Consider the following 15,244-nt stretch of genomic DNA (forward strand, 5'->3'; position numbering starts at 1 on the left):
TTCAGCCCACCGAGTCCGAGTTGACTAGTGATCCCGGTACACTAACACTATCCTCTACACACTAGGGACAATTTACAATTTTACCAAAGCCAATTAACCTACAAACCTGTACGTCTTTGGAACATGGGTGAAAACCTGAGCACCCGGAGAAAACCCACGCGGGTCACAGGGTGAATGTATAAACTCTGTACAGACTGCACCCGTGCTCAAGATCGAACCAGGGTCTCTGGCGTTGTAAGGCAGAAATGCTGCGCCACTGAGACTGTGCAGGTTTCTTCCAGACATCCTAGGCCCTTTGCATTACCTGCAATGTACAAATCAGATGTTTGACAGAATAATCTACATTTGCCTGGATGAGCGCATCTCCATCAACCTTCAAGTAGGTCAACACCATCCAGACGGAGGAAGTCTGCTTCATGGCAGCAACCACTTATATCATCCATTCTCTCCACCATCACCGCCAGCGTGAGGCACCTACACAAAGGCACTGCAAATAGGTGTCAGAGATGTCAGTTATGGGGAGAAGGCAGGAGAATGGGGTTAGGAGGGAGAGATAGATCAGCCATGATTGAATGGCAGAGTAGACTTGATGGACCGAATGGCCTAATTCTACTCCTATCACTTGTGACCTTATGAAATATTTAGCTAGGCTACTGACAATATCTCTAAACTCATGACCTCCATCAACAAGAGGGACAAAGACAGTAATAACATTAGGACATCATCTAAAAGGTCCACTTCAAAACCCACCCCATTCTGGCTTGGAAATATTTTGTCATTCCTTTATCAAGACTGGGTCTAAATCCCGGAACAGCCCCCATAACAGCACTGTGAGAGCACCCTCACCTGAATGTCCCCTGTGGTTGAACAGGATGCCTCACCACCACCTTCTCACAGGCAATTAAGAATGGGCAATAAATGCTGGCCCTGCCAACAAAGCCTAGATCCCAAGATATGAATAAATGGGAGAAGAAACAAGAGATCCTTCATTGCATGCCTGTGCCAAACCATGATAAAATGAATGGGAATAGCAGCAAAGTTAATGCAACATACGACTCGGAGCACAGCTTGGAACTATTCCACTTCTGCCTCAGGGCAAACCTTGCATTTATGTAGCAACCGTCACATCCTTTACAGAACATTGCAAAATGGTTCATAGCTATTGAGATATTATCAAAAATATGGTGATCATTTAAGTTGCTCCCAAGTAAGAATGGGCAATAAATGCTGGCCTTGCCCAGCAAAATCTTTCAATGAAGAAACGTCATAATGAACAAACCAGTTATTTTGAAAGAGATTAATATTGGCCACACCACATTTTACAACTGTACTTATGAAAAGTGATGACTAGATATTTTACATCTACCCAAGGGAGTAAACCAGGCCTTGGTTTAACATCTCATCTTTCACACACAACAAAAAATTGTTTGTTCAAAACCCAGCCACTACCCCTTCTCCAATTCCCCACCTTCAACACTCACCAACCCACCAGATTAATCCCTTCACCAATTCCCACCAATGATTCCCACCACTCCTTCAATCACCCCACCTCCACCCCTTCATCTGCCCAAGTTCACCCCTTCACCAACTCCCCCACCTTCAACCCTTCACCAAACCTCAACCTCTGACTTCTCCCCTTTACCAATGCCACCTTCTCTCATCCACCCACACCTAAACTCTTTCCCTATTAAAACCGCCACCTTCCCTTACCCATCAGATTCCTTATCTCATCTCCCCATCAATCTCTAAATGATTCCGAATCACTTCCCATCCTCACCTCCTAAATCATCTCCTGTTCCCCAAATCCTTCCCCTCATCTACCCCCAAAATAAACCTCTCACCACCTTGCAGCTTCTCCCCCTCACCCACACCCATCACTCCCTTAATCTTGTATTGACATAAACTTGATGCACTGAAGGGCCAAAGACTGAAAAATAGATCAGCCATGTTTGAATGGCGGAGTGGACTCAATGGCTCAATTTTGCTCCCCTGTCTTATGGTCTTATTATGGTCTCCTTCCCTGCCAGAATGCTGTAATCATGAATACAAAATAACTTTGGTTATTTTTCCCTCTGATGGCAGACCTTGCTGCCCTGTGATGTGGAATAAAGTGATGATCGATTAGCCAAATTCCCACATCATAGAGTCGTAGAGAGTCATAAAGTCATAGTCAAGAGTCATAGATCGCATACTCAACATCTCATAGCTCAGGGCCTCGAGATTTGGCAACATCCTCATAAATCCTCTCTGCATCGACTGATTCCAACATTAGCCGCTCAATAGGCTCTTCGGCCCAACATGCCCACACCAACCAACATGTTTCATCTACACTAGCCCCAGCCCCACCTGCCTGCCTTTGCCCCTCTAAACCTGTCCTATCTATGTACCTGTCTAACCGTTGCTTAAACATTGCGATAGTACCTGCCTCAACGACCTCCTCCAGCAGCTCGTTCCATACAAAGACCACCCTTTGTGTGCAAAATGGTTCCTATTAAATATGTCGCCCCTCAATGTCCTCTGTTTATCAATTTCCCCCAACTCTGGGCAAGAGACTCTGTGCATCCAGTCGATCTATTCCTATCACAATTTTATACACAAGTTCACCCCTCATCTGCCTGCGGTCCAAGGAATAGAGTCCTAGCCTGCTTAGCCTTTCCCGATAGCTCAGGCCCTCGAGTCCTGGCAACATCCTCGTAAATCTTCTTTGCATCGCCTCCGATTCCAACTGCAGTCTCTCACTCTACATTTATTGACACCCATGCACTGGCTTCACACCATCTCCAGATGTTCCTTTCCCCGATTCCTCACCAGGGTGAGGCAGGAGGCGGATTTAACTCTCCGCCCCCAGGTTAAACCTGACCCTGTGGAACTTGCCTCCACCTGCCCCCGCTTTCCAGCTCCATTGATTTCAATCATCCAAGTTGAAATGAAATGTGTCAATATTTAATGTTCAAGCAAAACCACATCTAGAAGAACAAAGAAAAGGATTTACATGTTCCTCAGTCCAGGTGCTTGTTAAATATTAATAAATGCATTTTGTATGCCTTCCATTCCTCAAAGCGAGCTGTGGTGTGCAAGAGGCAGCATCAAGTTCACGGAATCTTTTCAGGAAAAACTAAGTAGTTTGATTATACTAATCTAACTCAAAGTGGCAATTAACTGTCTGATTTGATGTTTTCCCTGGATGATATCCCTGTAAACCATCCCATTGATATTAACGTACAGATTACCTGGTGTAATTTTATTCACTTACAATCTTAATTTCCTGCCTTTCCTTAGCCCAGCTTGCCAAGATCCTGTTCTAATCTGAGATGTAATTCCTCATTGTCCTTTATATTTCCTAATCTCCAAATTGTTTTCCAAGTCTTTAATGTAGGTAAGTATCCACAGGGGACCCAGCATTGACCGGTGTGACACAGCACCGGTTAAAGTCCTCCAAACAGAAAAGCTGCCCAATACTACCAACCTTTGGCTCCTTCCTACTTGGAGATTTTGAATCCAGTTGGCTCGTTCATGGATTCAATGTGATCTAACCATGCAGACTAGCATACCGTGTGGGACCATGTCAAAGCCCTTGCAAAAAGTCCATATAGACAATAATCACTGTCCTGCCCTGCCCTCATTAATCTTCCTGGTGACCTCTTCAAAAAACTCTCACCAGATTCGTAAAACATGATTTCCAATGTAAAAAGCCAGTGCTGACTATTTTAGGTAAGACAGTGCCTGTCCAAATGCTGGTAGATATTGTGTCTCGGAATCCCCTCCAAAACCTTCCTCACAACTGACATCAGGCTCACCGGCCTGTAGTTCTCTGGTTTCTCTTTGCTAGTCAAGTCAAGTCAAGTCAAGTCAAGTTTATTTGTCACATACACATGCGAGATGTGCAGTGAAATGAAAGTGGCAATGCTCGCGGACTTTTGTGCAAAAGACAAACAACCAAACAAATTATAAACACAATCATAACACACATATTCTTTTACATAATAAATAATGGAAAGAAAAACGTTCAGTAGAGTTAGTCCCTGGTGAGATAGGCTATTACAGTCCGAATGGCCTCTGGGAAGAAACTCCTTCTCAACCTCTCCGTTCTCACCACATGGCAACGGAGGCGTTTGCCTGACCGTAGCAGCTGGAACAGTCCGTTGCAGGGGTGGAAGGGGTCTCTCATGATTTTATTTGCTCTGGAGTTGCACCTCCTGTTGTATAGTTCCTGCAGGGGGGCAAGTGAAGTTCCCATAGTGCGTTCGGCCGAACGCACTACTCTGCAGTCTTCTTGTCCTTGGCAGAGCAGTTCCCAAACCAGATGGTAATATTTCCGGACAAGATGCTTTCCACCGCCGCTGCGTAGAAGCACTGGAGCTACCCTTCTTAATTAACGGTAGGACATTCAGCCACGCTCCAATCTTCCTCAACTTTACCTGTGGCCAAGGATTTAGTTTTGTTTAGACATCCAGGGAGGAAACAGCCCCTTTGGCCCACTGAGTCCGTACAGACCACCAATCAGCTGTAACCTAGTTCTGAATTGACCCAATTTTGCATCCTACACAATAGGAGCAATTTATAGAGGCCATTGAACCTACAAATGGAATGTGGGAGGAAACCAGAGCACTCAAAGAAAACCCACATGGTCACAGGGAGAACATACAATCTCTGTGCAGCCAACACCCATAGTCAGAATCAACACCAGGTCCCTGGCACTATAAGGCAGCAACTCTACCACTGCATCATTGGCTTTGTGCATGATGTGCTTTAAAACCACCAATACCTCCTCTTTGGTTAATAAAAACAGTTTTTATCCATGAGTAGTTGCTCTACTCAAAATCTGTAGCCTACCTTTGATCTGGTGTTTTGTTGGTTCACATGCTTGATCAATGGTGTTTTATCATTAATGTTTTACTATTATTAATGTTTAGTGTTTTCTGAGTCATTTGTAACTGTCACTGTATGTCATGTTGTTACGTGAGCAGAGCACCAAGGCAAATTCCTTGTATGTGAATACTTGGCCAATAAACTTACTTACTTACTTACTTAGTACATGGTCTAAGACATCACAGCCAATATGCCTCAATTCCTTAACTCCATTTACATTTCCTCAATGAAAACGGATGCAAAATATTAATTTAGAGTCTCCCCCTCTCTTGTGGCTCTAATCAAAGATGACCATGCTGATGTTTAAGGGGACACTTTACACCCTTTTACTCCTATTATATGAGTACATCAATAGATATTTGCAAACTATAGGGTGCAACTTCTGTTGAAGCTGTATTTGGCCCAGCACATTGTCTTCATCTGCTGTTACACTGTCCTCTCCCCATTCTCACAAACAGTTAAATGTCTCAGCTCCATCAATTAACTTCTGTCCAGAGAGTCAGGCAACACTGTGTTCAAGACCCAGAAAGAGGCGACTAAGCGGCTTTTGGAGAGACTCATAGACATGCAGAGAATGGGGGGATATAGATCAAGTGCAGCCAGATGAGATTAGTTTAACTTGGCACGTACATTGTGTCCTAAAGGGCTTGTTCTGAAAATGTTAAATGCTTTTAAATATATAAAATAAATATAATGGAATCCTGGACTAGGCTATAGCTTATATTTCATCTCAAGCAGGCCTTTTCCAGTGGATTGATAAGAGAGAAAGAGACAAGCCCACCCTTGCCTCATGTTGCTGTGTATTGAGACAATCACAGATGCCTTTGAAATGTGTCTACCAATTGATGAGAGGGAGAAGCTCAGACTTGTCTCAGTGATGTATATTGAGACAATGACCGATGCCTTTGAGATTTCTTGTCTTGAAAGTACCAACTAATAAGATGCCTTTGAAATGTGTCTACTAATTGACAAGAGACAAGCTCAGACGCATCCTGTGGTGATGTGTAGTGACTGTATCTCTGACCATGACAAACATCTTTGGAATGTGACTAAGTGACAAACACACAGTATAAAACATCATGCAACTCATTGTTCATTGAAGTGGTGGCACGGGGGAAGTCAAGTGTCTGTGTTGCTTACTTGATGGTGTATCCCCATCACTTCCCGGACGATGATCAGTAAAGCTTGAGTTGGTCTAACTAACGTTTTTTGTGAGTTGCCTGTTTATTAAGTAGTAAACCTTATCAGGACCTGCGCTGTACAGTTCTATGTTCTAAGTTAAATGATCCACTGAGGGATATTATATATCAATATATACAAAGCTGCTAGTGTCTCACTGTAATGGCGGTGGAAGCTGACCCCTTTAACACTCTAAGGCAGAGGTAGATAGATTCTTGATAAGCAAGAAAGCAGTTGAAAGGTACCCAGGGCAGGCTAGAATGCAAAGCCATGACCTTACTGAACAGTGAAGTAGACACAAGGGGCCAAATGGCATAATCAATCCCCTAATTCAGTCTGTTTCAATTGAGGCCACACAAGATTCAATTTCCCTTCAGACAACACTCAAAAGAAATGCACAGAGACTTACTTTTTGATATTAATCAGCATAACTTTAACATAATAGAACCCAGTGTCTTCTGTTCTTGCCACAGTAAAGTGCTGCATTATGTGGACTGCAGTGTTTCTCTGTGAGTTTACCAGAGAAATGCAACATGAAATTAGGTTACTTCTCACAGTAGTTATTTTTCTCAAGTAAAACTACGCTTTCTCATTTAAAACAACATTGGCATTTTTGTGATGCACAGTTCCATTGCTAATTTAATCCATGTTAAAAATTAACGTTTAAAAGCAATTGATTGGCCTTTAAATGGCCATGTGCTGCTTTGTTCTCTGAGTATTTGTCGAGGTCATGGACTTCATGATAATTTCTAAACTTCACATCCTTAATTACTTGAGCTCAATCCACACCAGCTGCAACCAACAAAACTGACAATGAAACTGGGTGTGGTTGTGAGTTTTAAAGTGCGCACACGCTGTGAGTGGAATTAAATGAAAAGCCAGCAAACTCAAAGAGGAATTGTGCCACAGTGGTACATTGTGACACTATTTAAACATGTCACCATCTCAGAACAAAATTCTTCCCAGCCTGTAATATTAGCTGCACTTATTCCAAATCAATCAAAATATCACCAGCAGTAGCTTTCGAGTGCTTTAAACCCGTGGGGGAATCATCCTTGCTCTTTACTTGCTCATTCTGCATCTGTAGGCGTCCAGAAGCTGCCTCACTATCACAAGAGTGGAAAATAAGGATTGTAGCAGCTCCCTTGATCACGCAATAAACCATCAATCCTGACAAGACTCGAGAGCTAGCAAAATAACCGTTTCCTAAATGTTTTTTCACCAACTACATGCTCCTTCACTTTCAGAGGCCTGTCTAATTGATGGGATTATGCATGGATCTCGTCCGTTACGCTGGGCTAGTGCCACTATCCCTCAGCGCCGCTGATAAAGAAACAAGTGGCCTCTCAGTGTGAAAACTTAAAGGGCAAAGTCTTCAATAAATGTTCAGCAGATCTTTTATTAGTTGTCAAACAGTTCATTGAGATGCCTTAATCCACTGTAAACCCTAATTTGCAATATGAAAATGTCAGTGTGTCATTATTTTAAAACTTCTGCTCATCTGCTCAAGCTGAGCCGCCTTGCACTGAAGTAAGCACATCATTGACATTTGAAATCCATTTTCAGTAGTTTAATGGAAGCATTTTTTTACCCCCAGCCAGAGTTGTTCTGTGATCTCACAGCCCTGTTGTCCATCTACTCCGGATTTGCCCAAGACTGGCTAGTTCATGTCAGCTGGCTCTCCTTTGTCATCTTGAGAAACTGGCGGACAGACTTCCCCTAGAACCACGGCAGCTTTTGTGCTGATGTAGGGAATTCAAGAATCCTGTTACACCAGCAATGTGTTGAAACATTGCAACAGGTCTACAGCAGACACCATCTCCCTGGCCCTAGACTCATCTCTGAAACATCTAGACAAAAATGACTCCTTTGATGGACTCCTATTGTTCGACAATAGATCTACCTTCAATGCCATAATCCGTCCAAACTCATCTCCAAACTCCTGGAACTCGGAATCGGAACCCCCACTTGCCACTGGATCGTCGACTTTCTGACCCATGGACACCAATCAGCAAGGATAGGTTACACCCCATCGGCAGTGCGGCACGGTGGTGCAGCAGTAGAGTTGCTGCCTTACAACACCGCTGAGACCCGGGTTCAATCCTGACTACGATTTTGTACATTCTCCCCGTGACCTGCATGGGTTTCCTCCAGGATCTCCGGTTTCTTCCCACACTCCAAAGACGTACAGCTTTGTAGGTTAATTGGCTTGGTATAATTGTAAATTGTCCCTAGCAGGTGTAGGATAGTGTAAATGTTCTATTGACTCCATTTATACCTCACGTTGCCTCAGCAAGGCCAGCAGCATAATCAAGGGAGAGAAACACACCCTGGGCACTCCCTCTTCTCCCTGCTCCCATCAGGCAAAAGGTATAGAAGTGTGAAAACACACACCTCCAGATTCAGGGACAGTTTCTTCCCAGCTGTTATCAGGCAACTGAATCATCCCACCACAACCAGAGAAGTGCTGAACTATTATCGACCTCTGATGACCCTCAGACTATCCTTGATCGGACTTTGCTGGCTTTACCTTGCACTAAATGTTATTCCCTTATCATGTATCTATACACTGTGAATGGATCGATTGGAATCATGTATTGTCTTTCTGCTGACTGGTTAGCACACAACAAAAAGCTTTTCACTGTACCTCAGTACACGTGACAATAAACTAAACAGAACAGTTGATCGGCACGGGCTCGGTGGGTCGAAGGGCTTGTTTCCGTGCTGTATCTCTAAATTAAACTAAACTAAATCTCCTCTACAATAATTCCCAACGTCCCTGCCCTTCAAGATTGTGTTCTCGGTCCCCTACTCTACTCACAACTCTGCAGCCAAATCCAGCTCTCAGTCCATCGACAAGTTTGCTGATGGCACCGCTGTGATGGGCCGGGTTACAAAAATTGACAAGATGGAGATCAGGAAGGAAACAGAACTTAGTAATACGATGTCAGGACAATACCCACTCCCTTAATGTCAGCAAGATGAAGGAGCTAGTTATTGACCAGGAAGCATGGTGCAGTACATGCCCCAATCATCATCAAGGTACAGAACCTTTGCCAAACCATAAGTAGGGTGTGGGAGCTAAACATATGGTCCCAGTTGTTAATATATATCATAAAGCCACAAGGGTGCCAGCACTGATTCCAAGAGAACAGGAGTTTGTATGTTCTCCCCGTGACCACGTAGTTTTTCTCTGAGATCTTTGGTTTCCTCCAATACTCCAAAGACGTACTGGATTGCAGTTTCATTGGCTTGGTGTAAGTGGTCCCAAGTGTGTGTAAGATAGTGTTAATGTGTGGGGATCGCTGTGGGTGCAGACGTGGTGGGCCAAAGGGGCTCAATGTCCAACCCCCTATTTTTGTGGTTGAGAACCTTAGTTCTAGACAGCTCCACCAGAACAACAGCATCCTTGCATTCATCTTCTTAAATCCAGTAAGAATTTTAAACATGGTTTCAATGTGGACACCTTTCATTCTTTGAAAGTCTAGAAAGTACAGGATCAATTGTTTTAATCTCTTCTTAATGGACAATTCCCACAAGTCGAGGAATCCATCTGGTGAACATTTGTCGCTCTCCCTCTATAACAAATATATCCTTCCTTGGGTCGAGAGACCAGACCTGTACACATTTCACTACTAATGAGATGGTGCAGAGGAGATCCACTGGGATGTTCCTGGGACCGAGCATTTAGTTATGAGGAAAGCTGAAGAGAGTGGGTTTTCAGTGGAGGAAGCGGAGGGTGAATCTTGGCAAGGGTAGATAGTTAGAATCTTTTCCCCTTTACAGAGATATCTAAACCTACAGGGCAAAGGTTTGGGGCAACGTTAGAGGTTTGGAGGGATATAAAGCAGAATTTTGCAAGTAAATAGTTGGAATCGGGAATGATGCACTCAAAGGGTGGTGGGTGAATGGAACAAGCTGCCAGAGGAGGTAGTTGAGACGGGGACTATCCCAACCTTTAAGAAACAATTAGACAGGTACATGGATAGGACTGGTTTGGAGGGATATGGACCAAGTGCAGGCAGGTGGGACTAGTGTAGCTGGGACATGTTGGCCGGTGTGGGCAAGTTGGGCCGAAGGGTCTGTTTCCACACTGTATCACAGTATGACTATGATGCCTGAGAGGTTGGTGGAGGAGAAGACTCTCACAACATTTAATAAGTATCCAGATGAGCATATGAATCTTCAATGTGAGGAAGGGTCCAGAACATATGCTGGTAGAGTGCTGCTCTGATCCCCTTGCCTGCAGACAGGCCACAAAGAGGTGAAGCCCAGCACCCTGGAACAGCACCTGCCCACTGTGAAAATGGCCAGCACCCTGATCAGCACCTGCCCACTGCGAAAACGGCCAAATCAAATCAAATCAAATCAACCTTTATTGTCATCTTGCAAAGCAACAGTTGTACAGTGCAAAATGAGAAGACGTTTCCCAGGGAATACCGGAGCATCGCACATGAAACTTAAAACATTTCACACATAATAACAATAAAAACAATCCAGTCCCTGATGAAACAGTATAAATAGTTAAAAGCAGGTAAAACTGCAACATTGAAAGACAGTAAAACCGATCATTAACATGTCCAGAGCAGCTGATTTCAGTGGCCAGTGCTAGAGTTATTAAAATGTCAGTGCAAAGCCGCAGAATCAGGTGACTGTGAGTACAGAGTGACTGTTTAGCAGCCTCACAGCCTGTGGCAGGAAACTGTTTAGCAGTCTTGTAGTCCGGGCTTTGATGCTACGGTATCTCTTGCCTGACGGCAGGAGATCCAGGTGTGTGTGGAGGGGGTGCAGTTTGTCCTTACCTATTCTCAGAGCTTTTTTCAGACAGCGGCTCTGGAACAGTTCTTGTGCCGAGGGTGGGGAGACGCCAATGATGAAAATGGCCAGCACCCTGATCAGCACCTGCCCACTGCGAAAATGGCCAGCACCCTGGACAGCGCCTGCTCACTGCAAAAACACCCAGCATCCTGGACAGCGCTGTGCACTGAGCTGAAGACACAGCCAGAGGAGCAACAGCTGTGCCCAGAACCATCTCGACCCGAAACGTCACACATTCCTTCTCTCCAGAGGCTCACTGCCCCGCTGAGTTACTCCAGCATTTTGTGTCTATCTTTGGTTTTAAACCAGCATCTGCAGTTCCTTCCTACCCAGTTACCTAGGATTGCATTAACTCACTTACACCTCATTAACACTACTCCTTAAAACCAAGACAGATCCAGCCAGCCAGGGGGAAATAAAGGAACAGAGAGAGAGCGGGTGCTTCCCCACTAGCTGCGCTTCCCTTTGCAAGACCGAGCTGCCAGGACAAGTCCAAGGCTTCAGCGCCTACTCACCAACCCACAGACGGGCAGCACTGTGACATGGCTGTAGAGTTGCTGCCTTACAGCTTCAGAGACCTGGGTTCAAATCTGACTACGGGTGCTTGTCTGTACGGAGTTTGTACGTTCTCCCCGTGACCTGCGTGTGTTTTCTCCGATTTCCTCCCACACACCAAAGACGCTCCGGCTTGTGGGTTAATTGTCTTGGTACAATTGTAAATTGTCCCTAGTGTGTGCAGGATAGTGGAAGTGTGCGGGGACTGGTGGTCAGCGTGGACTCGGTGGGCCGAAGGGTCTGTTTCAGTGCTGTTTCTCTAAACTAAACTAAACTAAACTAAACAATGAGTCTCCACACAGACCTAGACTTTCTCCTTACCTTCCTCATTACTAGAAATAAACCTTTCCAGTGAGTTTACCCTAGCACAAGTGTGTCGGTGTAGTCGTTGTCGACCTTGCATCATCCGTGAAACCACAGTGGTTAATAGGGTTCAGTACTTGATCGTTAGCATGGATGCAATGGGCCAAATGGCCTGTTTCCATGCTCTGGGATTAAATGACCATATTCCAAGTGTGGGTTCACCAGGATCATGTGCAAAATATATGTTCTCTTTATACTAAAATCCTCTTGCACCAAAGGTCAACATACTGCTACTAATTGCTTGTAGACAAAAATGCTGGAGAAACTCAGCGGGTGAGGCAGCATCTATGGAGTGAAGGAAATAAGCTACTAATTGCTCGGTGTTTTCTGCAATGATTCATGTGGAAACACATTCTGGTCCCTCTGAACACCAGCACCTTTCAGTTAAAAAATACTCTGCCTTTCTATTTTTTCAACAAATCCACCAGTTTAACAGCCGCAGTCTGGCATCCACAAGTACAAACAAGTTCAAATGGTGTAAAAAACTACTCACCGTTTACGCAAATCTCATAGGGGTTGCATACGTCAGCTTCGAAGAAGCAGCCTGGAAGATAAAAAAGCAAATCGATTACAAATGCATTTATATTCTGAAGCTGTGGGCAGACTCAACTGAGACCGAGACAAGGATGCTGGTGAAATGACATTTATCCGCAAGCTGTGCGAGACTCATTTTATTGCAGTTTTCTTTCGGGCACCGATTTTCTTTTGCCAATTGTTCCCAAACTTCTCTCACAGAGCAAAGAAAAAATTGAATGGTGGGGATAATTATGAGGGTGTTAGAAATATGGGGTGAAAACCGGCACTGATAAAAGATTGGTGATTTACACAATTTATCCCCCACCTCAGGGTTCAGAAAAGATTTACGAGGATGTTGACAGGACTCAAGGGTGTGAGCTGTCGGGAGAGGTTGATTAGGCTGGGTCTCTATTCCATGGATCACAGTAGTATCATATAGAGGTGTATAAGATCATGAGAGGAATAGTTCGGGTAGATGCACAAAGTCTTTTGCCAAGAGTAGGGGAATCGAGGACCAGAGGACATAGGTATAAGGTGAAGGCGAAAAGATTTAACAGGAATCAGAGGGGTAACCTTTTCACACAAAGGGTGGTTGGTATATGGAACAGGCTGCCAGAGGAGGTAGTTGAGGCTGGGACTATCCCATAGTTTAAGAAACTGTTAGACAGGTACATTGATAGGACAGGTTTGGAGGAATATGGAGCAAGAGCAGGCAAGTGGGACAAGTGTAGCTGGAACATTGTTGGCCAGTGTGGGGGAGTTGGGCCGAAGAGCTTGTTTCCACACTGTATCACTCTATGACCTCTATAATTTCCTGTGTCTTCTGCTATTGGACAGGCTAGCTGCAGGAAAAGTGTTTCTGATGTTGAGGGAGTCCAGAACCAGGGGTAACAGTTTAAGAATAAGGGGTAGGCCATTTTGGAATGAGATGACGAATAACTTTTTCACTCAGAGAGTTGTGAATCTGTGGCGTTCTCTGCCACGGAAGGCAGTGGAGGCCAATTCACTGGATGTTTTCAAGAGAGAGTAAGATATAGCTCTTAGGGCTAATGGAATCAAGGGATATGGGGAGAAAGCAGGAACGGGGTATTGATTTTGGATGATCAGCCATGATCATATTCAGTGGCAATGCTGGCTTGAAGGGCCAAATGGCCTACTCCTACACCTATTTTCTAAGTTTCTGCATTTTTGAAGTTGATGAATGTTCCTCATGACTGCCAATGCCCCTGCTGCCCTGCCACGCTACAGAAACACATTCATGATCGCCATTTGTTGTACTGCGTGGTTAGATGCTCATCAATAATTGACATTTGCTGTGCACCCTCAGTAGATACACAGCGAGAAGTCAGATTTTTCTTGCCCCCTCCAAACATTTTCCATTTGCCTGTGGGACAGCAGTTCCAACAACTCACAAGAGACTGAACACCATCCATGACAAAACATAAAGTGCGAGAGTAACTCGGCGGATCAGCAAACAAATGTGGAGGGAGTGGGCAGGTGATGCTTCATATTGGAACCTTTTCTTCAGACTGATTTCGATCCCTTAAGTCACCCATCCATTCACTTCACGGATGCTGCCTGACCCGCTACGTTACTCCAGCATTTTCTGTTTTGTTCAAGACTTCAGCAAGACTATGAAAAGTCATAGTTGCAGAATTAGACCATTGAGTCTACTCCACCATTCAATCATGGCTGAACTATCTCTCCTTCTCAACCCCATTCTCCTGCCTTCTACCCATTACCCCGGACACCCCCAAGCTAATCAAGAATCTGTTAATCTCTGCCTTAAAAATATTGATTGACTTGGCCTCCACAGCCAACTGTAACAATGAATTCCAGATTCACCACCATCTGACCAAATAAATTCCTCTTCATCTCCTTTCTAAAGGTACAACCTGTTATTCTGAAGCTATAGCCTCTGGTCCAAGACTTTCCCATGTGGAAACATCCTCTCCACATTCAGGCTTTGATCAGAAGCTTTCCCCAGTTGTTGCCTGACCTGCTAAGTTTTCTGTATTTTCAGCAATGAATGGGATTGGCATTACTGCAAATTCAATATTTAAAAGGCATTTGGGCAGGTACTTGAATAGGAAAGGCACAGAGGGATACGGGCCGAATGCAAGCAAATGGGTTTCGTGCAGCAACACATACAGCATGGACAAGGTGGGCTGATAAGGTGTGTTTCTGTACTGTACAGTTTTATGAGTCTATAGATATGGTCAACATGAATGGTGCAGCAATTATTGTCATGGATGTCTGCCACCCTGGCTATTCCCTTTCCTCTTTTCTACCTTCTAGGAGATGGTACAGGAGATTGAAAGCCCTGACGTCCAGACTGAAGAGAACTATTTCATCCTCATTGCTATCAGATTCCTAAATCAATCACGTCTTTCCCACCTGTCTTCCCGGAGGTGCTGCCAAATACTCAAACTCTTAACTCTACCTCATCATGTTATTCTGTTATTGTACTTTACTATGTTTCCACACTATTTGTATTCAACTGCACTCTTCTGTTTTACATTTGTCTTTGCATTTATTGTTATATTTCATGTTATTTTGTGTACGCTGTTTGCTCTGAGCTTAATGTGCACAAGAAATTTCATTGCACCTTGGTGTATATGGCAATAAAGTAATCTGAAATTTGTACGACTCTATGACAGATAAATAATAGTATTGCTGTGACTCTCTCTCAAAGGAGATCAATGAATGAGAAGGAGGGTCCCGAACCAAAACATAATTTATCCAGAGATGCTGCCTGACCCATTGAGTTGCTCCAGCATTTTGTGTTTCTTTTTGTAAAGCAGCATCTGCAGTTCCTTACAATGAGATTTATTGTACCTAACATATGATGAGCCTTTGGCAGCACTGGGCCTGTACTCGCTGGAGTTTAGAAGGATGAGGGAGGACCTCATTGAAATGTACCGAATAGTGTTAGGTCTAGAGC

At 44.2% G+C, this 15,244-nt stretch overlaps 1 protein-coding gene across 1 annotated transcript in view; it reads right to left on the reverse strand.

The window, feature by feature from the left end:
* Nucleotides 1-15,244, reverse strand: part of ptprn2 (protein tyrosine phosphatase receptor type N2) — a 724,318-nt gene that overhangs the window by 651,584 nt on the left and 57,490 nt on the right. Inside the window, exon 2 of the mRNA XM_055664540.1 lies at nt 12,278-12,328. Within this exon, the coding sequence (XP_055520515.1) occupies nt 12,278-12,328 (51 nt within the window). The remainder of the gene's footprint in view (nt 1-12,277; nt 12,329-15,244) is intronic.

Source organism: Leucoraja erinacea, chromosome 2, assembly GCF_028641065.1.
Source record: "Leucoraja erinacea ecotype New England chromosome 2, Leri_hhj_1, whole genome shotgun sequence".
NCBI lineage: Eukaryota > Metazoa > Chordata > Chondrichthyes > Rajiformes > Rajidae > Leucoraja > Leucoraja erinaceus.